Here is a 26,432-nt window from a genome sequence, read left to right as displayed (position 1 = left end):
GGTTGTTTCTTTGACAGTTTAAAGATGTTGAAAATGTCATAAATATACAGAAATGGGAAATGGCTGCATTTGTGTAGCGCTTTTATGCAAAGGGCTTTACATTTTTTGCATTCACACACACACACACACGACAACAACAACAATGGCAGCAGGCTACCCCATTGGTGGACCATCAGAAGCAATTTGGGGTTCCGTGTCTTGTCAGAAGACACTTCAACATGTGGACAGGACGAGTAGGGGATTGAACCGACAACCCTGTGATCAGTGGATCACCTGCTCAACGTGAGCCACAGCTGGTTTGATCACCTTCCATGAAGCAATGTGTAAAATCAGCACAACACACAAACACTGTACACAGACAGATGAACAGAACAAGCAGATAACACATGGAAAAGGTTTGTACGCTGTAGATAATGTGAGAGAAATGAGAGCCTCAGTCTGCTTTATGTGTTTATCTGTACAGTCACATCAGGTTCTAGTGAAGATGAGTGGGTCTTCATTCTTATTTGCTCAGTGTGGGCACTGCAGGCCTATAAAACCCCAGGCAGCGCGATATCAACACATTTCACAGAGTGTAATTAACTCACATGTGCATATTAAAACACATCTCATACGTATGCCCCCAGCTGTTTGGCTCAGCAGGCGACTCGCCAGTGAAAGATCCAGCTCCTCAGTCTGGCATTAAAGTGACTTCTTGTAGGAAAATTATCTCATCATTTAAGTTACAGACCAGATCTGATTCTGAAATAGCCTGGTTATTTCCCCCTGAGGAGTGTAAACAAAGCAACATTCAAATCCATGTTTTATCTCATTATATTTAAACAAGAACACAAATATGAATCAGTGCTAGCGGCCCTTTGAGGCCGTAATGAGCACCAGTCCCTACAAATTACAATTGCTGGACAAATTGCAGATCAAAATCAATTCACAATGGATTCGCTGCCACCAGTGGACTTACTTGTGTAGGCAAAGTGAATTCATGTGGTGCTTTCATGTCAAGTCTGATACAAACTTAAGCTGCATTATGAGAGCACAAAAGATGGATAAAAGAAAATAAAGACTGGGTACCACGTGGAGTTTTGTGAGATGAATCAGTATTTCTGCCTCGGCACAGAAGCATACATCAGCAAGTAACGGAGGAAAAACCGTCAAAGAGAATTCTCTGGAAGGCCAGCCCACACACACACACACACACACACACACACACACACACACACACACACACACACACACACACACACACACACACACACGTGTAAATCCCTCTATCCCAGCAGGAGGCCATGCAAGTTGTGTAGATCATGTAGATTCCCCGCTCCTCACAGCTGTAACAACATATGGAGCTGCGTTTGCCAGCTAACATGGAGCATGTCATTAAACAGCATTATTAAAATCTAGTACAACAGCAGGGGGTCAATGAGAAGCTTGGCTTGCACAGGCTGATTGCTACATTAATTATGTGGGTTTTTTTTTTTTTAGTCAACATTTTTTTTAATGGGAAATGCATGCTGTCAGTTTGGCATTTTCGTGTTAGAGGTTACATGATGAATATGGTTTACTCGTCTCAAAATTGACTAATTAGGTTTAAGGGTGTGGGAGGTTTGTATGTGGATGTTTGTGTAATGTAATGTGGTATAATCAGGGCAGCAGGTGGAACAGCGGGCCGTCACATCAAAGTCATTTGTGTCACGGTAATGCAAACATAAATACATGAAGTGAGTTCAAGTTAGCATGTAGCAAACTGCTCGGCCTAGCATGCTGATTATTAGCCAGAGCCAGGAATTATCTAGGACCATTTAGATTGTTTTTTAGACAACCCTTTTTTTCCCCATTTGTCTGAAAACTGGCTTGAAGGGAGTGTTGTGATGATTGGCAGCTGACTCTAACCTGCGAGTGAGTCAGACAGGTGTATGGGCGGGACCTTGATTTTCTGACTTGCATGGATGCTTTACTGCATTTTAAGAGTCACGCTTTTTGGATTCATCTCTTGATTTTCCTCATTGAATGAACTGAAGTGAACAGAGCGTTTCCAGGTCGTCTGCTGTCTTTGTAGAAAGATCCTGAATATTCAGTCCCTGAGTACAACTGTCCTCTGTTCTGTCTCCAGTACTGAAAAGGTTTATACAGTATGTTGCACAAATTAAATTAGGATAGAGTGAACCTGCCTCCCTGCATGCGGTGAGTGGGTAATAATCTATGCTGAAATTTCTGTTGGAGTCATTTGGCTCAGTGTCCACAGTCATTTAATTGGTGGAAGAAATTCCCTCTAGGTAGATGTGATAGATGGAAGCCATTACAGGTCCACCAATTACAGCAGGGTTATGGAGACGGAAAACAGTGCAGAGGGTGTACAGAAAACATGCATGAAGTGAGACAAACGTTCACAGTCAATTTAACTGAAAATGGTTACGCTGATTGTCCTGCAGTTTGTCTTGGTGACACTGGTGCAGGGATACTTTGACAAGACCCTGACAGACATGGAACAAGGAGAGCAGAGCTCAGTACACCTACAGAGGACCATTACAAGAAATACAAGTGTGACTGGAGGGTAGGCGGTTCAATCCCTGAAACTGGCAAGATAAATCTGGGTGACGACACCTGCCCCTCCTTAATGACCACCACTGAGGTGCCCTTGAGCAAGGTCCTTAATCCCAGCTCACTGACTGGCAGATCAAACTGAGGTTGAACTGAGGGGCTTCCAGGTGTGAATGTGTCACTGTCTGAATGGGATCAGGGCGTTCCTGAACAGCAAAGTACTCCACAGCTGTGTGCACTGAAGAGATGTTTTACAATACAGAAAGTGTGGTTTGAGGCCAGCTGTACATAAAGAAGTTCCAATAGATGATGCCTTTAGGATAAAAGCAGATACATGCAATGAACAAGGACTGAATGGCACGTACTGTATTCCTAAAAACAAAATATCAGTCTGTGCAAATTGGAGTTTGAGGGAGTCTGGGTTTGCTTTACAGATAATAATGTTTTTGAATATTACTGGGAACTCAGGATTTCTTCAACAAAACCACGAGAGAAGCAGACACAGCAATTTCCCTCCCGATGAGAGGTCAATATCAGCAGCAGCTCCTCTCAGCATTAGCTTCACCCCCACTGAATAGCTGAAAACGTGTTCACATGGTTGAAACACTGTCAGATCGTATCCTCTCAGAGTAAAAAGAGCTGGGGATGCCTGCTGGAGTTTGCATGAACAACTGAGCCATGCTGTTGTTGTTTAAAGTACCATTCATGTGACTGATTCTGACAAGGGATCAGGTAACGTAAGATGTTTCTTCTCCCTGCACCTTTTCAATCATAGAATGTGTATTTGGTTGTTACATATTGGAGCTTGTAGTTTGTGTGGAGCTTTGTGTTGGAAGAAGAATGATTGCAAAATAAATGTCCTTGATAGAAATGTACTGTCACTGACATATCAAAAAACACCATTTAAGATCTGCATTATGGGTATCTAATTTGTGTATTTGCTTTGTCATTTAATTGTTGATATTGCCACATAATCCAGCTGCTGTTCATGGAGCAGAATGCTAACATAATTTGTTGATGACACAATCCACACGGTGTTCATTTCACAAGAGTTGTTAAAGGACAAACACCTGTCTGCCCTTCCTCCTCTCCCTCACATGTTCCCTCTTGAGACATCATGATCCCTCATCTAGCCCCTCAGTCCCTGTCAGAACACTTACATTCACTGTCCTTTGTGACGCAAGAAGAGAAGAGAGGTGCCAGCGTTTTATTCACTTCCATATATTCAGTTTGACAACATCATGCAGCCTGACCTTTGACCTCTCTCTCTCTCTCTCTCTCTCTCTGACAAGAAATGCGTATGAATCCCTCGTCGCTGAGGAGACAAACTGAAAATCCTTGACAGATATGAGAGAGACAGAGACAGAGACAGAGGGGTGGGGGGAGGGGGAGTAGAGGGAGTAAAGAGGTTTGACAGAATAAGAGCATACCTGGGGAGCATGAGCAGCTTATGAACAGACGCCTGCTGCACTTCAGAGTAGTGTTGCATGCTGACAGATCAGGGGTAAATTGAAAAATGAGGTCAGAGAAGGTCAAATAGGATCTATATTCATTCTAAAAAAAAAAAAAAAAAAAAGTGAAATCAACTGAAACTGTTGGAGACATACTCCTTATATGATTACATTTGACTGATACAGTGTTTACCCTGGGTGACCTTTGCATTATGATGTAAAACTATAATCCAATTAAACAGCCCTCCCATAATACTCCCATCTTTCTAGTGCTTTTGCTCCTAAATACAGATGATAGAATACATAAAACAGTAAGAAAGTGGGTGATAATCCCTGCTTTAATGTCATTGAACAGGGACTCTGGTTGCATGCTGTCCCTGTTCCCAAGCTTTTCTGTCAACCTCAAGTGTCAACAGTCTAAAAACAGAAAAATGACAAGACAAATAAAATGCAATCTTGCACCTGATGAGGAAAGAAATGGTTTGAAATGACTAGAATTAAAGCTTCTAACTTTATTTGCTGGATGTTACTGTTCAAGAAAGCACTTTAGTTGCAACTAATGAACATAAAATGGCAATAATATACCGAGCAATATATTTTAAGGTTAAAGCTCTTCTTCAGCCAGTGACCCTGAGAAAGAGCAATAAGCAATGAGCATAACACGTTGTCAAGATTGCTTTTTGTTGCCGTTTTCAATCTTGTTCATTCGTTCACTCCGCAGTGCCGTCTACCATGAAGGTAAGGTTTGTCATTTGCTCTGAACATTTTCACTTTGCAACCTCCCGACGCACGGCAGCACTCCTAACCACTTGCTGAATGCCTAAATGTGACAATTTGAGCCAAATGATTTACAGGCTTTTAGATTAATTCTTGCAATAATCACAGAGGCTGTAAATATTAATTCCAAAATGGATGTTTTTGCATTTGATGAACCCCAACCAAAATCATTTCTCACCTCCTGAGGCGTCCTGGCCCCGAGACAAAAACAAAAGCTGTGAATGAATCATGAGATTTTTGATGAATATGACCAAAACAACTAAAACAGTCAGCTTGTGAAAAATAGCAATCTAATAAGATGCAAACATGGAAAGAGAATATTAACAACCCACTAATGCTCACAGCAACAGCTCCTGATCCTGATTCGGAATCCAGCCAGGTGTCCTGTGAGCACATGAATATTCAGTAAATACAACTCAGCCCCCAAACCTCTGGTGACAGTTTAATTTGCTCATTGTGCATGCAGGATAGACTGATTTTAGCATTCTAAGTGATAGATAGCCAGACAGAGTACTTTATTAATCCCAGTGGGAAATTGCAGTGAAGTCAGCCTGTGATGTAATTTTAAATAGAAAGATGTCTTAAAAAACACCCTCCGATGATAGATGAGAGGCATAAAATTAAATTTTTTTTTTTTTTTTTTGACTCTTTTATAGTTTGACTTACTTGCTCATGTTGATAAAGTACTGCATAGACTTTGTGATGTTGTGGCCAAATATATGTAGACACCCAGACACTGTTGAACATGTCATTTAAACAGAGACATTTTGCAAAGTAAAGGTAAGATATTTGTCAAGGAAAGCTACATATGTAGCAAGTACGAGCACAGAAGTATGCTAAGACACTTGCTGTACAAGAAGTCTTACCTTGTATTCATTATCATTGTTTTGTTAGATATTATTGACTTGACTTTCCCTAAATTTAACCAAGTAGTTTGGTACCTAAGCCTAAACAAATTACGACAGTTTCACAACATTACCCATGTGACGATGAAGGTCCGCATGAGGAAATAAGAAATATATTTACAAAAAAAAAACCACAGAAAACATCACAATGATATGAGAGAATACGGTATGACTCTTGAATAAATCAATAAAAACCACAATGCAGACATGTGTGGAGGGAAGTGTCAGGGACTGGGCTGCCTTCAGGTCCCTCATCTGCAGACAGAAAAAAAGGCAAGAAAGCTGAGGAGCATTCACACAAGGAACGAGGATGAAAAGAGCATCTTATTTTTTCTTTAAAATCAAACACAGTACCTGCATGGGACTATTTACAGACAGCTTTATGATTCACTGCTGGAAAGAATATCTTTTCACTTGATAAAGAAATGGAGGAATTAAAACAAAGCTGGTGAACTGATCAAACTGTTGATGTTGATGGCTGCTCATATCGGGGGAATTAGTAGTGGAAGGTGTCTGTAATTCTTCTGGTGAGTCACCTTAACCAGTTGTCCTTCCCAGCATTGGTGTCAGGCTGGACGTCCACCTCTTTACTGGACTTTTACAGGACTTTGATGAGCTGGTCATGGTCCGGCAGCAGCATCCTTTTAACCTGGCCCACCAACAGGTGCTGATGACTCTGGTGTTGTTTGTCCATCACCGTCAGCTGCATCGTGCTTCCATGGTGTGAATCCTCATCTCACATGCGAACTCCTCTGTCGGGCTGCTGGCTGTGGCTTTGTCTCTTGAAGTAATAGTCCGTAACCATCTCACAATCCAGCACCTAGTCTGCTGGCTGGCCCTGAGTTTCTGTGATGAAGCTCAGCACATCATAGTCCATGTTCCTGGGTTAGAGGGGCAAACCTGTGGCCATTTCTGCAGCTGTCAGGCCCAGAGACCACATATCAGGATTCAGACAAGCACTTCAGGATGGCAGTTTCCTCTCTTGCCTGGTGAGGTTCTTGTTGACCTTGATGGTCTCCACCTGGTCTGTTTCAATGTTGCAAAACCAAAGCCACCCTCCATGTGAAGGCTTCCACTTTGAGGCACTTTCCGAGTGAGCTCCCTTGAATTATCCGGCGGCTGTCTGGGTGGAAGAAGGCGAGCAGAGAGAGACGGTTTGGTGACAACATGAAGAGGCTGCAATACAACACATGTGCAACACTGTAAAAACATTTCTTCACAAAATCACTTTCTTTGAATAGAAAAAAATATTCTCAGCCCACTGAAATATTACAACTTTACATGATGAGAAAAAAGATTTGTAAAGATTTCGTGTGTTCACCTGTTCCCTTTCCTACAGCTTTCACTCTTTTTGAGAACTTGCATTGAGTTTTTCTTTAAGAGGATGTTTTGTCATGTTTCTTACAAACACCTATAAAGTTTTAATAGTTTTGCTTCTCTCAATCCAAGTAGTCCCACAGCTGTTTGTTACACCAGCTCTTTTTTTTTTTTTAGTTTTCAAAGTAACTCTTCTTGGTAGCATGGTAAGCTCATTGACCTGCTGTGAAGCCCTGCCCAGAGGATTTTGCATGCTACTGCGCACATGTTAGGATTCATTTTGTACAATGTAAGCACTGACACTCCTTTAATCAGCTGTAGGTTTATTCATGTCTGCCTGCTCCACCAGTGTCTCATTGAAAACAATGCAATTTTACCAATTCGTATTATTTATTGATGCATCAGAACAAAAATCTGACACAAAACATTATTTAAAAAGATTTTTAAAAACTTTCAGACCACAGCAGACAGAAGAAATGAGTTTAAATAGTACACAGTGATCATATCACATGGATTAAATTCAACAAATTCACTGTAATGAGTTAAGTTCAACAGTGAATGAAAGAATAAAGAATAAAACAGCTAATGCGTACCAATTCAATATCCCTTTATTAGTCCCGCAAGGGGAAATTTCAGTTTACAGCAGCACCAATAAAGCGGATAGAGTAGTGTAACAAGTGCGTGCAAATTAAAAACAATACGTATAAAAGAGTGGAATAAAAAAAAGCTGAACATCATCAAAGAATGAGCAATCAGATGAGAGTCAGAAGATATAAGAGGAATTTACCTTCGCTCGTGGGTGCACGTGTGTGTGTGTGCGCGTGCATTGGTAGTAACAGCTCGTTGGACCGCCCACTCCCCCTCTGCCGGGCCCCACCTGCGTGCGTCCTCACCGCTGCTGAGGGAAGTCACAGACGCAGGGTTTTTAGGAGGCGACAGCTGAAGGCTTAGCCCCACATCCAACGGCTACTCTGCGTGTTTTGCTGTCCAGCTGTGCAGCTGTCCCGCGGCACTTCTCCGCCTCCTCTCCGCGGTTTGTTCGCGCAGCTGGGCGAGAAGAAAGGAGGGATGCGCGCAGGGTCCTTGAATGCCACAAAGAAGTTAACGCGGCGGACAGAAAGAGGACTCTCCTGTTGATTCAGTTCTCCTCCTCCTCCTCACCCCGCACATTTCAGGAACATTTCAGGAGCACACTTCTCACCTCTATATGGCAAAGTTTCTGGCTGAACTACTGGGATGCACTCTTCCAGACAAGGGCACTCCACCTTTGTTCGAGGTAAGGATGCCTAAAATGTACTTCATAGACAATGCAACGTTAGATTGTGTGGATTTCTGATCTGGTGCCCAAATCTAATAGTAATCCTGAGTTTGCCTTAAAAAGGTACAGGCTGCCTGTTCACCCTATGAATTCTCTATGGCAACAGGAGGCTGAGGCTTTGTTCATCAATATGATTGACAGTTGCTGTGCTGTAAAGCACTTAATTAACAGTGATCCCTGCGGGTTCAGGTTTTAAAATGCTGCTGCTACAGAGCTCTGCCGTTTCATACTGTGACAAGATGCTTATCCAGCGTGCTGCAGGCTGCGGATTAATGCGCATTATTTGCGTCTTTACGCTCACGCAAAATCACTGTAATATTCCTAAAATATCAGCTTATGGTTTATCTCTGGTGCTCATAATGAGTTTGTAATGACCTTGTCTTACTTGTCGGTGTTTTTCTATCTCTTATCCTGTCGCTGCGTTGTTGGATTTTGGTCATGGTTTTTGCAGATATTTTAGGATTTTTTAGGACGAGCAGCGTGTGGTGCCACTAAGCGCTGTGTCGTAAGAAATGGCTGAGACTCAAATGCTGCTCCTATTTGGGTCAGTGTGCCACACACTGTGCCACACACACACACGCACACACACACTGCACCTGTACTTCCGTGTATGTGCCTGAGGATTCCTCACATATTTCAACTCTAGATGAACTGATGGATAAATCTGCGGTGAAATAATAACTGGGTTTTGTTAGAAGATGTTTCCTGACAGAACTTTTTGTCCCTTTCAAATGCTGCTCTGTAGGATTCATGTACTACTGAACCAGTGTTGAAAGGTCACTGAGTAGATAAGCGAATTGACGGGAAATTAATTTTCAGGTCCAGTGTGGAGGATTTCGACTGATCTGTTGGCAGAAATGGAATATAATGTTTTCATGAGTGTATAATCAGCTGAAAATCATAATCACTGTGTTTTATTAACTAAGAACGCCTTTGGTAGGAGAGGGTGAGGCGAGAGGTGTTCAGCTGGTTGCATTCTGCGATCTCACTGCTGGATGCCACTAAATCCTACGCAATGGACCTTTAAGATGATAGTAAGCGAAAATTGAGAAAAGAGGTGTTCAGGACACATATGAGGCAATCTTAATCAACAAATGTACTCACCTGCTGTTGTAGTGCACTGAAATGTCGAATGATGGTATGACAGTTACATAGTCAGCAATCTTGGAACCCAACGGCTATTGCACGACGATGATTTATCCTCTGGGGGCAACTGGCAATGTGTGGTGAAGCCAGCAGATAGCTGGATAACAGATATCCAGGCCAGGATGTCCTCATCGTTGTTTACAGTCTGATAAGCAACTTGAGACACAAAAATGACATTTCGACTAATCTCAAACAAATATCTGCATATTAAAATGTATACATTTAAAAAAAGCTGGAAAAAAAAGCGGCATCATCATCAGACAATAGCCGCTAGGATCCAAGATGTCATCTTGGCTGATGTGTTCCGCCTCCTTTGGTCTCCACAGACAGTTTACCAGAACACAACCAAAACCTGCTCAGACTTGGACCCTTCAGATACTGAAATCTTGTCCTTGTCCTGCATACAAATGCAGACATCTGTTTATAGAGATCACACAGTGAGTGAATCTTTGACTGAACTGAACGAAGCGATCGAGTGATCAAATCGGTTGTTGTTTTATTGACTAAACTGGTGAATGAAACAGTCAACAGTTCAGGTGACAAAAGAAATAAGCCTTGGTTGCAGCCCTGCATAAAACCTTGATGGTGCAGTAACCTTCATGAATGTATGAAATGCACCACACCACAATGTGTTTTACATGTTCATAAAGAAGAGCGGCATCTGTAACTGTGCTGTTTTCACCTTGGGGGTGAGGAAGAATTTCTGCTACCCAACATTATGTGGCTTTTCTTTAACTTGCTTGGGAATTGCTGCATAGTTGGATGGATGCAGCCAAAGGAAATTCAGCCTTGTTTTTCAAGATTAGTAACTGACTGCAAGCTTCTTTGTCTATACAGCAGAATGTGGAATATTTTTTATCAGAAGGGCAGTTTTTTATCATTGCAGAGGGAGGATTGGTTTGTAGTTTCGGTAAATCGAAGGCCTCCTACTGCACCGTTGTATCAAAACCCACATCACACAGCCTCTGACCAGCATTACTCACAGTACGGTGTGGCGTGGGAATCCCATGTGTATGGAAACTGCTCATAAGTCAAACAAAGCAACACTGTACAGCAGTGGATCTGTGCTGTGGGTTAACAGCTGCACTTTAAAACTGTTTATACTCAGTTTAAGTACTACGTGGATAAGAAGGTAATGCAGAAAAATAAATACACTTTTTTCAGCATCTCTGCTTAAGTTTGGATAGCTGACAGAGAAAGTGTGCTGTGTGTGCAAAATGTCACAATGCGTTTGACATTTTTCATATTTTTTTGAATTCCTTGGTCAACACCTCTCTGTCACATCAGGAAAGGTTTTCATCTCATCATTTATTTAATGAATCTAAAGGTCACAGTCACAGATTGTGCTTACCAAAGAAGGAAGTAAGAAGAATAAATGAGCATGATGGGATACAGAAAATAAACAGATTCGATGTGTTGTTGATGTTGTGTAATAATGTGACATTTATGTCCGACCCCATTGATGAAAATATTCTGAAAAGGAAGAACAATTCGTCTTTGCGTCTGTGATTTTGTCATTGTTTAAAATGGGACCTGACAGGCATTGCATAACACCAGCTCTAAAAAAAAAACCTTTTAGATTTATTCTCATCACAAACTGTACACCCACAGCAGCCATAATCCACCACCACCACTGGATTGTTAATCCATCAAGCATCATCTCAATCTGCCTAACACACACTGTGTGTGAGTCATGTATTAAAATCATCTCAGAAATGTGTCAGAGAGGTTCATCATCGTAACTTCTGGGAAAATGAAATGATGACCTGCTCTGTTCGGCTTTGGGACAAAGATTAGATTCACAGTTCCATAAAGCCTTATTTCCAATTCCACCTTAAAACATGAATCTATTGAATGGATGCACATTAGGCAGCGGGCAGTGCATCAGGAAGACACCATAGAAGCAACTGATCTGAGTTTTCTTTGAGATGAAAAACCCCACAGCCATTTCTGTTTGTAATTGTGGCAGCATTGATGATTGCAGATTAGTATGTGAGCTATTCTTCATAATATTTCCTTATAAACACATGAAATGTAGATTAAAGTGAACTTTTAATTGATAAGCACTGTCAGCTAATGTCAGCTATCACAGCATGAGTAGACATGCATCAAAATCCAGACACATAGGACCTAACATGAGCTCTGACGGCTGACATTAGCTAAGGTTAGCACTTGTTCCAGCAGACAGTTGTTTAATATGGCTGACTGTGCTGTTTTGCTGCTAGACTGTAATTAAACTGTGGTAACTGCCTCTGGGAGACACTTTTTTTTAAGTCTCAAAGGAGAAACCAGGGAAAAAAATCAGTTAAGGTAAAAAAAACAACGTATATTTGCATTTTTCTTTCCACTTTATCATTTTTGGATCAGTGCCGTCACTCCTGATACATTTTTGCTCTCATGACAACGCTGAAGTGGAAGCTTTTCCTTTAATGCATGCAGCATCCTGCTGTCTAAAATGGAAGCTTTTGTTTCATCAAACTCGCTCTTCTTTAATTCAGTTTGTGCCCACCAACTTTGCCCTGCATCTCTCCTCCTCTGCGTTCCTTTGTCTCGTGCTTGCTTTCATCCTTGCACTTTGCCACATTTCTTCTTTCAACTTCTTTCCCTCTCAGCTGCGAACTTGTCATTCACTCACGTACTGTCTGTTACTGCTGCCAGGCCTCCTCTCTCTCCTCTCTCTCTTTCTTCTCTGCAGCCTTTAAGCGAAGCTTTATTCAAGGCGGGGAGCTCATTTTTCAAGCGGTATGTGGTTTTCAAAGGGCAAAGAAAAAGATTAACATCACTGTACTCTCAAGGCCTGTCTGTGCATTTGAAAAGATGCCTGCGCAAATTTCAGAGAAATCCAAAGCAGTGGTTTTCAAGGGAGGAAAGTTTGAGAAAAATGCACACATGAAGGCCTATTGTGTGCTCGGTGTGTTGCCATGGAAAAGCTGTTGAGTACAAAATCTCAAACATATATATACACACACGCAAGAGCAAAGCGTACACAAGCACACTATGCACACAGTCACATGCACAGGCATGCATACACATGCTTACACACATAAAAAAAACACATTGCACTTCTCTGACACATCCAGCATCACTGAACTGTCAAATATAATCATATGGGGGATGATGTGTTGCATAACTGTCTGTCTGGGTCCAGAGAGGACATCTTTTCTGTGTGTGTGTGTGTGTGTGTGTTTGTTTGTTTGTTAATGAATTCAAAACACGTGACGCTCAGTGCAACAGGGCATCCTGTTCCCTGTTATTAAATTCTAATGCTTCATCTGTTGAGATTAATTTGTTTATGATGTTTATGCCAATAAATATGTTTTTGTAATTATTTGTGACAAATCAAGGCTGCGAGAGCATGTCGTTGAATATGAATCAAGTGGTTATGGGTAAAAAATGGGGGACAGTGGCTTGAATATGAATTGAACACAAAAGAAGAAACCTTTTTGCCCAAAGTCTTGTTAATTGTTTTCTGCTGCTTGTACTCACACGGTCTTTCACATTGCCATATTATTTATTGAAAAAAAATAACTGATGGTCTTTATTAAGAATAAATGAATTTAGGAAATAAGCGAAAATTGGATGACTTATCATGGAAAGATTGCAAACACTGTAATTTATGTCATTTGTTTTCTTCCCATTGTTCACTTTTCATGATGCACATTCAGAGCTGATCTTGTTCACTATGATCTGCAATAAACGCTGTTCTTGCAGCAGAAAACACGCGGTTCAATTGATCTTTCATTTAAAAAAAAAAAACAAAAAAACAAAGCCATATATACACAATCACACACTTGAAAGAACACACTGACACAATATATATCTGGGAAAATGATGAACACTGCAGCTTTGCTAGACAATAGTGTGCTGTGGGTTCAGAGCCAACACAAATGTGTCTGTGAAGCCAGAAATATCTCACTGCAGCTACAGTTTGTACTTCAAGGCCAAGTGTGACACATGTTAGAGTAAAAAGAATCCTTTGGTGCATCAGCTCATCATGCTACTGCATGCTAATGCAGTACCGTCTTTCATGCTCCCCATGTTCTCTGGTTGTGTGCTGTGTTGGTGATGTAGTATTATCAACCTGCTTCTTGTGAGAATGAACTGTACAAAGACTGCTGTAGTGTCATTAGAGTGATTCTATGATATTAGAATAGTTTTTCCTACTTATTTACACACAGTGCATGCAAGAGTCCAGCAACACCACAAACTGCAGCCTCAAGTTGAGTCAATGTCTCTGTGACAAGGTATCAGATGCTGCTGTTTGCATAACACACCTGAATATCTGATCAAAGTGTTGGTAGTCCAGTTGTAGGTGCCAGATTTTCACAAAGACGAAGAATGTGTGGAAATAAAAAGAAGATATTGTTGCTTGTGCTACTGATTTTGATCCCCCCTTTTTTTAAAGGCAAGTATGAGTCTGACATTGTTGGTGTGATGGTGGAGAATTTTTTTCTTTTCTTAAAAGAGCAGTGAAAGGTTTTTGTATCCTGCGTGCCTGCTGAACAGGTGTACTGGGGAACAAATTCAGCACTGGGGGTTGGGTGCTTGCTTAGTAGTTTGATTGATTGAGCCCAGTCCTGGAACACACATGCACCCTGAATGACACAGAGAGGGCCGGTAAAGAGACAGACTGGGCCGTCCACTCGACCACCAATGCGGCAGCCCACCAGGGTTTGCCCTGGTATGTACACCACTCCAGATGAACACTGCATTCAGTGCTCAAGTTTGTCTCTCCTTTTCACCCTGAATGGTCTGCTAAGTTGAGAGACTGTATACTTTTCATGATACTGTATATTGGTTTACTTCTGCTGTACTAATACCGTCATGACTTTGGGTGCTGAGTAGGATTCACTTTATGCTCAATCTGTTATATGATTTAAGCACGAAAATCATTAGAGACATGTTACAGCATGTAAGATGGGACACTAATGTTAAATTGCAGTGACAGAGGAACTATTGTGCAGTATACCGTGGTCCTTTGAAGTTTCTTGTGTTTGTGAGGAGGTGCCGTACATAAGGGTGCTTTTCCACCTTCCTTTTTAAGCAAAAATGACACTGTATTGATCGTAGCGTCACTCAGCTTCAGCACATTGAAACTCGTGTGAGCAATTGAAACTGCAGCTGCATGAGATGTCTGTGGCATCTTGTTTGTCAACTACTTAATTGCACCTGTTCGACTTGATGGCTGCACATGTGTCAGATGCGCTTGGTTGAAGGTCCAGTAGAATAAGCTCTTTCTATCTGTAGAGGGAGTGGGTCCTCTTTCATGGAGTCTGCCATATTGCGCGTTTCGCATTTTTCAGGGACACCACAGGGAATCGTGAGGTGAGGGTTGTTCAGTGGGTTGCAATCTGCAGCATCACCACTAGAGGCCACTGACTTCTACACAATGGACCTTCAAATGATAATTCCCAACCCAGTTATTACTGATCACGAACAAATGTGTCAGTGTGAGTGTGTGCACAGTGTGTGTTTTCATGACGAGATGTGACCGTATATCTGTGGTTTATACAGTGACTCTGTGTGTGTGTGTGTGTGTGTGTGTGTGTGTGTGTGTGTGTTATCTGCGCCAGCATTCAGATAAGTGTCAACCGCCCTTTTACGTCGAGTGTATTTGAGAATAAAGAAGGCACAGACACTCAAAACATTGTTTTGTGCATCATTCGAGGTTTTGTTTGTTTCATTGCACAGTCATTTTTTGTTTCTGTGTGAGAGGAGGAGGAGGAGGAGGAGGAGGAAAGAGAGAAGAGGAAGGTGTTTTGCAAGAAGTGAAAGCCAAAGAATAAAGAGAGCCAAGGTAAATAAAAAAATTAAAAGCTTCCATTGCTATGACAACCACTGAAATCACTGAATGTGGCAGAGACGCAGAGCAGCTTCAGATAACAGTAACTGCCTTTGAATTGATGTTTCCGCATCACTCGAGTGGTTTTGAATTTAAACTTTTCACATTTTAACTGTGCAGCTAGAATATTTCTCTTTGCAGTGGTTTACCTTCAACGTCAGCAAATTCCCAGCTGATGACGACAAGTTCAGGAGAGAAAACCTTAACCTGACCCCGACTTAACTGCAGAAACACAGAAAACAGCATCCTCTGAACGTGACAGAGATTTAGAAATTATTTTCATTTGTGATCACTTCCTGCTGCAGCATGCTTTTCATTTGTGCTACTTTCATCTTTAGACTATGTTGACCTTTGAGGCAAACTTTAGGAGAGAGGATTTAAAAGTTGAGTTGATATTAGAAATGAACTGTTTGAGATGACAACTGCTGAAATAGAGAGTAAATGTAACGAAGAGGCAAGGAAATAGCGAGTGGTGCAGAAGGAGGAGGAGAGAAGCTAAATATCTCTCAGACATCCATTTTCCAGTAGTGCTTTATTAGAACCTTTTACTGTGTCATAATATCACATTTGTGGAAATGTCACGCTCATTTGGGTTCGTTTTGATCTTTGTCTCCTTCTGAATGTCGCTGTCTATGAAACATAGATGCTGGGGAAGTAAGAGTGTACGTGTGTTCAGGAGAAAGGCAGAGGAAAGTACAGCTGTGAGTACCTGTCAGGTTTTTATAGTTTGGATGAGACTATCTGACGTTCGGTGTTTCTTGGTCAAATAAAAATCTTCAGTATTCCCCCTCTCAGTGTCTGAAGGACACAGGGAGTCTTCACATTAATGCTTGTTCAGCATACCTCTTTGGACTAACACACTAATGAGCATGAGGTGGCCATGCAGTGTGATCAAAGCTTTATTTATCAGTGCACATCAATGATCATTACTGTAAATGTGGCAGAGAGGGCTATTTTCCTGTAGCACCTCAACAGACGTTATGGCACAAAGTCACCTGAACATAGCATCCACTGGGATAATAATAATCCTGTACATCAAGTGAAGTTTATTTAGCCCCAAATCACAAATCAGAGCCTTAAACTGGACGCGGTGAAATACTTCATCATTCAGCACACGCACATCACTTCAGGGGTCACAAGTTGAGTTTGTTTTATTCTCAGGTGTTGCAGAGTAAAAACTTCTCTGCTATAAATCATCAGCCTACACAGACACTCCGGTATGAAGTGAGGGGCAGATTATGTTTTACTGCACTTCTGCCGTGTTACTGAGAGGGACATCATCCCAGGAAGTCGATCCATCACCCTGACAGCCCCATCTGCAGGAAGTTGATGCCTTATGTAAAGGGCATACAGGGATGGAGAGGAACAGACCAGTGAGTAGGTGCTGTTGTTGCCAGTCTGTCAGGTGGTAGAAGACAAGACAGGAAGTCATTTAGTCAACAAAGAGGAGAGTAGAGAAACATCAAAATATGTAAATCACAAGTATGAGGAATAATTAAAACAGTTTTGAAATTAAGTGTCACAGTGGTGCTAATGACGGGTGCTTAATATGTACAGTGAGATGTTGTTTATACACTTCAGTGTTTGCACAGATTAAACACAGGAGATAAAAAATGTTAAATACTGAGCTTTACAGGTGCTGGTAGGTGGATTCTGTTACTGTTAAACAGAGCCAGGCTCACGGTTTCCCCGTTTCCAGTCTTGATGCTAAGCTAAGCTAATCGACACATATGAGAAATCTCTGCCAAAATGCAATAAGTGCATTTCCCAAATTGTCAAACTACAAACAAACTCATATAGTTGCAAGGCACTGCTCTTCTTCTGAAGTAACTGGCTGCAGCTACTTTTGAGGGGAAGCTGCTACTGGCAGTTGGTTGTGAACATGGTATGGAGGAGAGGTCTAGACAGAAGTTTGTCTCGTTCAGTTTGTGTGTGTGTGTGTGTGTGTGTGTGAGTGAATGTATTACTCACGTCAAAAATCTGTTTACACAATCACATGTTGGGACTCACCTTACTTGTGGGTCCCCACAATTTAAATCATTACATTTTAGGGTGAAGACTGAGGATAGGGTTAGGGTCAGGTAAGGTTAGGTTAGGTATAGGGTTAGGAATAGGCATATAGTGGTTATGGTTAGGGTTAGGGTAAGTCTCCAGGAAATGAATGTAAGTCTATGTAATGTCCCCACAAGTGATAAAAACACAATGTGTGTGTGTGCGCAAGATGTCTGCAGGTCTGCAGTGTATTTTATAGCTTCAGCTGTCTCACCTGTCATGAAATGTGTGTAAAGCAAAGAAGTTTCTGTGGGTCTGTGATCAGGAGATGTGAGTGAAGAGGAGGATCCAGAAGTACAGCAGGATCCACCATGTAATGATATAAACAGACATCCACACACACACACACACACTGACACACACACACACACACACACACACACACAGCAGAATTAGACTCAGAGCCACACATGCAGTAGTTGGAAAGATTTGACTTAGCTGCTAAGATTTGGTTTGTCAGATGTGTTTGATGGATTAATAATGTATCAAATAGAATAATAAACTGTATTATCGATGGAAATTTTAGGATAAAGATTTTGGTTAAGATTAGACTAAAGTTAGGTTTAGGTAAAGGTCAGGCTAAGTGTTAAGGTTAGTCAAGTAGTGGTTGTGGTTCTGGTTTGGGTAAGTCTCCAAGAAATGTATGCAAGTCTACCTAATGTCCCCAGAAGTGATGAAAACCTACTGTGTGTGTGTCTAGGTGGACTTTTGGTCTCCTTACATGTGAGTCTGGTTAATCAGGAGCAAAGCGTCTGGACTGAGCCGGTTGCAGAGGAGAGTTATTCAGCGGACAGCCCCTTTAGAGCGAGGTGTCAGTCAAACCAAACTGCTAATCAGGGAGGTTTTTTCCGTCCTGGCAGAGGAGTGAAGACTGTTATCAGAGCCTCCTTTCCCTTCATGACCAACAGCTGTGCTTCATCTAAATGTGCCAAACACAAGAGCACCAGCTTTCCCATTATCCACAGCCATTTGTAATCAATTATCAACCACCACGGCTGAATGGTGAAGCCCATCCGGAAGTCGCTGAAGATACAGTTTCACTAATAGCTGCTAGATACCAGCTATGAGAAAACTGCACAGAAGTCAATAAAACTCAAGAAGAAGTAACTCTTCTCCAAAAACTAGGCTTTCAAAGACTCATTTGACTTCTTTCACTGGCAATATTGGAAGCAATTTTGAATATTATTGTTCTATTAAGGGGCTCTTAAAGGCTTAAAGAGAAGTATATTTTGGGATATGATAGCCATCATTAGCAGGTCTCTCAAGCTGTCACACCGGCCAACCAGAACTTCGGACAGGATTCATCATCTGGCTGGTAAACTTGCAAAGATGGTAACAGGCTGTAAACTTCTCCTCAGACACACACAGGTAACATACTGTGGAAGCCCTGTTGTGAAAAAACAAAACAAAACAAAAAAAACAACTGTTATTTATGATCAAGTATTTTCATTGTTAAAAACATGACTGTTTTTATTGTAATCTTATGTGCAGTAAATTATAATATACAACGTGTTGTCTGTACATATGAAAAGAATAGCAGGAGATCTTGAAGTGTACTGTATTATAAAAGTGAAAAGCAACTTTCTCTGGATGCTCTCCTCTCCATGATACTGTAATGTAACTTGGCTTCATCTGTGTATTTACACTCTGGTAGTTTAACCACAAGGGGGCGATGTGCGACATGTAACCAAGTGCAGCTCACTGTCAAACTGAGCATGAGGTCCAGAGAGTGATTGACTGTCTCCACTGACTCACTGAAACTGCCATTACATTACCTTATTATCGAGCCTGTAAAGAAAACAGGAAAAGAGCAGCCCTGCGTATGAGGACAGGCTGTGAATCATTACGCTACCGATGGTAAAAATATCTCTCAAGTTGAAGTTGCAGCATCAGCAGCTGGTATGTTTTACTTTGTCAAGATTTAGGATGAAGTAAGAGCATTGTAGCAGCCTAAAGCTGTCGCAGAATCATGCAGCTGTGGAGTGAAAATAACAACCTGTAAGGTTTAGGTTTAGAATTCTGTTTTTGATGTGTTTTTCTTGAAGGTGCAAAAAGGTCTCAAATATTAATCCCCAGTTGTAGTGCTGGTTCAGAACACATGCTGTAATTAATAAGTGAGTATGTGATGCTGTCAAAAATCAAAATCAGTTGTCTGCTTGACTGGTAGAACATGCACAGAAACAGCCCTGTTATATAAGTGTGAACATGACATGGGAGTGGATAAGGAGGCAAGGAAAGCGAGGGAAGGGCAGAGCAAAGGAAACACTGGGAGTCCTCGCTGGGCTCTGCAGGGAACGGAGCAATGAGGAGTTTCACACGGCAGTTTGGGGCGTCAGCAGCTGTCAGTTATTGTATAATCAGTCTGTCACCGTTGCTGGTCACTGGGTCGCTGAAGGTCCAGTGCCTTGCTCAACAGCATGTATGTTTCATTTATTTGACCCTCCTGCAAGGGAAGGTCACACAAACTTCATCATGCAATCAATCAGGGCCTCTCCAGTCACTGTGTGTGATACTGTGCTGTCTTATTGTCAGCGCAATTTCCCCAGCATGGGATCACTGAAGTTATATATTATATTATCTTAGTGAGGACTCTGAGTTTAAGACGTCAAGAGGGAGGATTTTGCAAAGTGAGGACATTTTGTCTGGTCCTCTCTCAAGGGATTTAGACTTGGTTTAAGGATGAGGGGTAGAATTTCATTAAGGTTTAGCATCCTGGCGGTTATTACAATCATCCAATCATCTGCCAAAATAGCAATAATCAGACATTTTCATGTAAACTTTATATCTCTGTTAATAATCTGAGTGGTATCACCAGTAGATCACCAAAGCCTTTACATTAGCTGTTGTAAACACACAGAAAAGGATGAGTTTGAGATTTTGTGCTTTTCTTAGTGTTAACCGAAAAGGCACTGGCTAGTTAGCAGCAGCAGCTGCCACAGAAATGCACCGAAAACTTCAAAAAATGCAGAACGAAATCAAAGAAGAAAATGTATGTAAATTGCTGATCATGTCCACCCATGAGGCCGCTACTGTCAGCAGGACCTTTTCATATTTCCATAAAATCCTCCAGTTTCTTGTCTTAAAGTTATTGTAAAAGACTGGACTCCAACTCATTGGGGTGAGTTTGCAGAATCAATAAATCGACTTACAGTAACTTCAAGCAACTTTGAGAATCTTTCTCAGAGTTGGTGGAGATTTGTGCTTTGAGTTTGCTTTGATGTTTTTAATGAGTTCTGTGGCTCAAGTTCAAAAGAGAGAGAAGTAATGTTGGTGGAATGTAAAAGCCAGACAGATGATGTGCTATATGCTAGAAATACGATGTAAAGACGGGGGGAACATCTCGCTCGATCGTCCAGTAGTTACACTTTAAATATTCGCCGACTTTATGGAGTGAGACAGATTTCATTCAGGAGGAAATTCTGGTAGATTTGTCTTTCAGCAGAACATGCATTTTAACTCTGTGCAAATATGCTTTTGGCTGCTGTTTGATTCAAGGAGACTCATTCACATGAATAGCAATGAGACATTGTGGATGCGCTCTGCATTCAGGAAGAGGACACCCCCTGCCATTCATATGCACACAACAGTGTCTCATACACACAGGCTCATTGGCACTCACACACACACACACACACACACACACACACACACACTCATACAGTACACTCACAGCCATTTGCTCATACAACTACTGCATACATATGCACACATACATTTCTGCATGCAGACAATATCAGTGGGGAGCTCTTCTCAGTATGTGCATGTTAATAGTATCTTGGGTTCCAGTACAGACAATCAGGGTGTTTTCTCACAACAAATGTTGTGCAGAGTGAGAGGCAAGGCTGAGAGGAGTGATGCACAAAACAAGAAAAACTTCCATGTTCATGTGGCCCGGCACACAGACTGCAACCAGCTGTAACAGATCATGACACTCATACCTGTGGACATGCAGGAGTAAAGCCTACAGTCCATTTTCTGATGTTTATTTGCCCTAACAAGCACTGGCCAAACAGTGCAACCTCGCCCAAACGTGTCTTTCTTGTCAGCAGTCGAGGGTTTCAATTACTGGAGAGCTCTGCGAAGAACGCGCAGAGGAAGCAGGTTATAACACAGTTATCCCGTTAGTGCTGGAGAAGAGGTCACGTATCTGTCAAACCTGATTTGAGTAGAGGAAAGAAGAGAAATGGGTCACACACAGCAAGCTACAGCATGTATGAAAGATATTCCAGCATGTTATGCAAGATTTACAAAGAAAAAAACAGAAAAGTCAGTGAGTCTTCGTGACTCCAGATTGTCTGTAAATTCAGAGAAAACAGTGTCTTCTACATGAAGGAAAGCTCTCTGGAATAAGTAAACTGTGCATGAGCCTGAACTGGGCGGGCTCTGTATGAAAGAAGCCCATCAGCCTTGTTCCAGTAAACAGTATGATCTCAGCTGTGGCTACATCTGTATCGATTCACACACACCCAACAACACCAATAAAGCCATGTGAGCAGACCGCATCAGCGCTGACATTAATGCTGTTAGTCAACACTGTTAAGAGGTCACTGAGTTGACCTTGACCTGCCGCCCCCCCACAGGACCACCGTGACCCGCTGACACTTCATACCTCATTAATACATGACAGCCGTTACACTGAGGTCCCATGTGACCTTTATGCACGCATGCGCACACACACACACACACACACACACACACACACACACACACACACACACACACATCTCTGCATCTGACCTTCCACAGCGGGCAAGCACACTTCCTGAGGAGTGTGTGACCCACTGAACTGGCTCACCTGCAGGGGTGAACGGGTCAGCAGTGAGGGGTCACCGGGGTCACCGCCCACTGTAGGTAGTTTATATTGGTTGATTCAAGATGACGGACATAAACTTTCATCCTGTCTGCTGTAGGTTCCCAGACAAACTGCTGAAGCGGGTTAAATTTGTTTGCTGTTAGTTAAATTTGATGGAACCAAACAGAAAATATATGTAATATATATATAGGTTCGCAATTGTAAACCCAAACTGAGGCCATCTGATAGTCTTTTTCTTTACATTCATTATCATCTTCCTCCATGCACTGGTGTGTAGTCCTACCATATTGCTAAACTATGAGCCACTTGAGAAACCAAAATATTCAGAGTCGGGTAACTGATCCTGTTTGACCTGCCGAGCAAGGTTCAACGTTCAAGGTTAAATCCATCAATCTGAAAAATCATTGATATAACACTACATCCATTATAATCAACCACTGCACCAACATAAATACCCACAAGGTAAAGCACAATAATGACGCTAAGAGATCTGGTGAAAAGGGAGCCATGAACATAACGTAAAAATACCCAAAACGAAAGTGTCCTTCCGAATGTCTTGTTGTGTCTGATGGTCTGAGTGAGAAGAGAGAGAATACAAACAAACAAGAAAGATACGGCATGTTCTCATCTCTATCTGTTGGTTGTTTGTCTGTGACCAGTATCAAAAACCTAAGTACACGTTCACGCTCCCAAGAGAAAGAAACCAATTGATTTCAGTGTCGCTGTGACCTTCCCTCCATGCCTCACTTTTGTAATGAGTCTTTTTCCTGACCTGACTGCCACAGAGGGCAGAAAACTGCTGTGCACATTCACACTCCCAACAGGAAGACATGCTTTGGTTTTGGTGATTCTGTGACTTTGCGACTGTGACTAAAATCCTCTTTAGCAGAGCAAGTTACGCTCCTACAGAGGAGGCCTGAATAAAACACAGCTAATGAGCTATGATAGCTTCGTCAAAGCTCATGGCACGGATGTCAGAGTTCACCAAAGTTGATCTAAAGCAAGATCCAGACTCTGCCTCATCTATAGTGTATATGTAAGTCCGGGCTTTCTCTTTTGCTGGAGAAACACCACATCAGGACACCAACAAACAAAACAGAAACCAAGGCAGACGGGAGCATCTTAAACTCAAACCTAATGACAAATAGCGTCAGTATATGAAACAATATGTCTCCGTTTAGCTTGCAAATGACTACTTCAAACATCCTGTGAAGACAAATAGAGGTAAAATGAAAAGATTTTGCAGAGGCACTACTTTTGGCTGTTTGAGATGACGCTCAACTGTCAAAACTGGATGTTTTCAGCACTATCTGCCACTCACTGTTGAGGAGTAACCAAGCAACAAAGTGTCTTTTGTAATATCATGAGCAAACACTTCCACCCTCTTTTATTTGTCCCTCAGTTACTTTTGTTTTTATCTTCTTGTGTGCATCAGGGCACACACTGATCAGACTTTACAGGCTATTTTCCTTCTCATTTGACGCGAATCGTCCAAAACCAACTGCCGCCGACAGATGACAAAAACCCAAAAGATGGATGAGATGCCTGAAACGAAAATGTCAGAAGCAAAATGTCCCGCTGTGCTTGTGATCAGACGGGAAAGACACGTGGTGATTCTCTCTCCGTCTCATCCGCCGTTCTCATTTTCCTCGCCCTGCCATCTCTCCACCTCATCTCTCTCTTCCAATCAAAGATACGTTCAGTCATAACCATGTGACGCTCTCCTCTTCGCAGTGTAATATTCCTCTAAAGGGCACAGCAATTGTCTGCCGGAGTAAAACAAAACGAAACAAGTGTGAAGCTGTGAAAACCAGGGATGAAACGTTTTCCTTTTGTTTCGACCACAGAACAATCTGATCCTCTCACATGAGCCTTATCATATCTGCAGCTCCTGACTGTGGACGTCATGTCTCTGACTGACTGATTTGCTCGTAGGCATTAAGTGATGTTAGTAAAGTAAAGGTGTGGAATAGAGATCTTGGGCACTCAGGCGGAATTATAAGTTATGGATGATGTGTTTGCTCTTTTGATTTTGAGAGAATTAAGAAGATGTGTGTTTGACATAACACATTTTGCATGATTTCACATAAAGAACGAATTCATCATAAGGATTAAAAAAGGGTGGTAATAAGCACGCTGTCAGCCACATACAGTACTCTCCCCTCTGGTCACTCATTGTTAAATGTGTCATCTATTTCACCTTTTTTTCAACAGTTATTTAATGGTAGTAGTTTTAGGAGAGATGCATCGAACAACAAATGAAGGTAATGTTTGATTAGTCATGGATGTCAGTACATTATTTTCATTAATGATTACATACTTCACTGAAAGAGCAATTAAATATATCAGTGTAGCCTCTAACAGCACAGTGATGTGACGTTCATTATTTGTAGATTAAGACTTGTTAAAAGACGAGAGACTTTGATGATACTTCAGCTCTCACGAGCCTCATGGGAGCTGTAGTTTCTGAATGTTTATGGGCTGATCATTTTAATATATTTATGACAATAACAAGCTCTTTGTTTTTTTTCTATCCAGTGCAGATGTCGAAACCAGTTTATGCTTGAAAACTCCAGCAACATGTTTCAGCTTTTCATCAAAGAGAGCACCCCTGAGAAAACCCTTAGAGTTAGAGAAAACCAGTAGAAAAGATAGCAGGCTCTTTGTATCAAAGGTAAATAGATTTTTTGCCCCAGTTTCCATCAATCACCTCCACCCAGCCATCGACCTGTCAGCTGAAACCTGCTACATCAGTGTACAGCAGAAATATGGGGAAAGTATGACCACCTGCTCAAGTGTCACCTTTACTCCACTCCTCTGCCCAACACACACACACACACACACACACACACACACACACACACACACACACACACCCTCCCTCACCCCAATCTCCCATCATACCCCAAAAATCTCCAGATGGTGCAGCTCGTAAAATAAAAGCCTGCTTCCTCCTGAAGGTTTACTGCTGCTTCCTGCTTTCTTTCTGGATCAAATGATATCTTTGTTGGGGTAGAAGGTGTGTGTGTTTATGGTTATGTGTGTGTGTGCTCTGGGTGAAAAAAAATCTTTACATCAAATCCTCTAATGTTTGAATTTGAGAGAGAGAGAGAGAGAGAGAGAGAGAGAGAGAGAGAGAGAGAGAGAGAGAGAGAGAGTGCGTGTGTGTGTGTGTGTGTGAGAGTCTGTGTGTATGTGTTTAAGAGAAAGTAAGAATCTACATCAAATAACATCTTTGTTGCTCTTGGTGGTGTGTGTGCTGTGTGTGTGTGTGTGTGTGTGTGCACAATTATGTACGTGTACATCAAGCTTTGTGATGACCAGTTCGAGTTGTAGACCTCAGCAGACCTCACTTTTGGAAAGTGGGGACATTTTGATCCTCATTTTGGTCCTCATCTTCAGACAGACCTTCAAAGGCCTGTTTGAGGGTTAAGACTCGGTTTTAGGTTTAGGTTTAGAGTGGGGTCAGAGTTAGGATTTGGGTTAGGCATTTAGTGGTGGTGGTTAGGGTCTGGGCCTGGGGAATGCATTATGTCAGTGAGGGTCCTCACAAGTATAGGCGCACAAATGTGCATGCGTGTGCGTGCGCTGCATGTAAAAATCTTAGAATTTGTACATCAAATAGTGTCTTTATCAGTGTTCAATGTGTGTGTGTGTGTGTGTGTGTGTGTGTGTGTTGTCCCCATATGGGGACTCATTATCATTCTGCAGGGTTTTCTCTCTGTAAATAACTCCTCTGGGAGCGTCACGTTGAGCCTTTTAAAGACTCATTAGGAATCGTTGTTCTGTCATGTCCTCTGAAAAACTCTCAACATGTTCATCTTTAAATACCACTAATGGCTCCATTCGTCTCAATGCTCGCAGCCTAAATGCAGCCATTTACATTTTGCATTTGCAGCATTTAGGTGAAGGTAATGCAGCAACACAACTTAGAGTGAAGGCAACCGAGAAGGAATCAAGCTCAATTATCTATTGTGAGAGAAGTCTTTCCTCTTCTCAGGTATTACTATATTTTCATAAAATCAAAATCTTTCCCTCCATTAGAGGGATAATGAGGGTCTGGCCTCATTATTGTTGGGAACCTCCAGGCAGCCGCCAGCATGGGTGAAAGCTGAAGCCAGAGTCACAGTGTGTGAAGCTGCAGTGTCACCAGTGTTCACTGAAAAATAATGATAGCGTTCATTTGTGTGGCACTGTTCAAAGCCAGTGTTACAAAGTGCTTTACACAAACCAAACAGTTAAAAACAAAGATACAGGAATCAGGCAGAACCTATAA

At 41.8% G+C, this 26,432-nt stretch overlaps 1 protein-coding gene across 2 annotated transcripts in view; it reads left to right on the top strand.

The window, feature by feature from the left end:
* Positions 1 to 7,870: 7,870 nt before the first annotated feature.
* The window catches only part of rasgef1ba (RasGEF domain family, member 1Ba), a 111,081-nt gene continuing 92,519 nt past the window's right edge, over positions 7,871 to 26,432 (top strand). The window contains exon 1 of one of the 2 annotated variants that reach the window (XM_076730107.1): positions 7,871 to 8,261. In XM_076730107.1, coding sequence (XP_076586222.1) covers positions 8,193 to 8,261 — 69 coding nt within the window. In that variant the 5' untranslated portion in view covers positions 7,871 to 8,192. The remainder of the gene's footprint in view (positions 8,262 to 26,432) is intronic. The other variant, XM_076730108.1, reaches the window with a different exon arrangement.

This window comes from Chaetodon auriga, chromosome 5, assembly GCF_051107435.1.
Source record: "Chaetodon auriga isolate fChaAug3 chromosome 5, fChaAug3.hap1, whole genome shotgun sequence".
In the NCBI taxonomy this organism is placed as follows: Eukaryota; Metazoa; Chordata; class Actinopteri; order Chaetodontiformes; family Chaetodontidae; genus Chaetodon; species Chaetodon auriga.
Note: the sequence above shows the minus strand (reverse complement) of the source record. Positions and strands in the feature narration are given on the sequence as shown.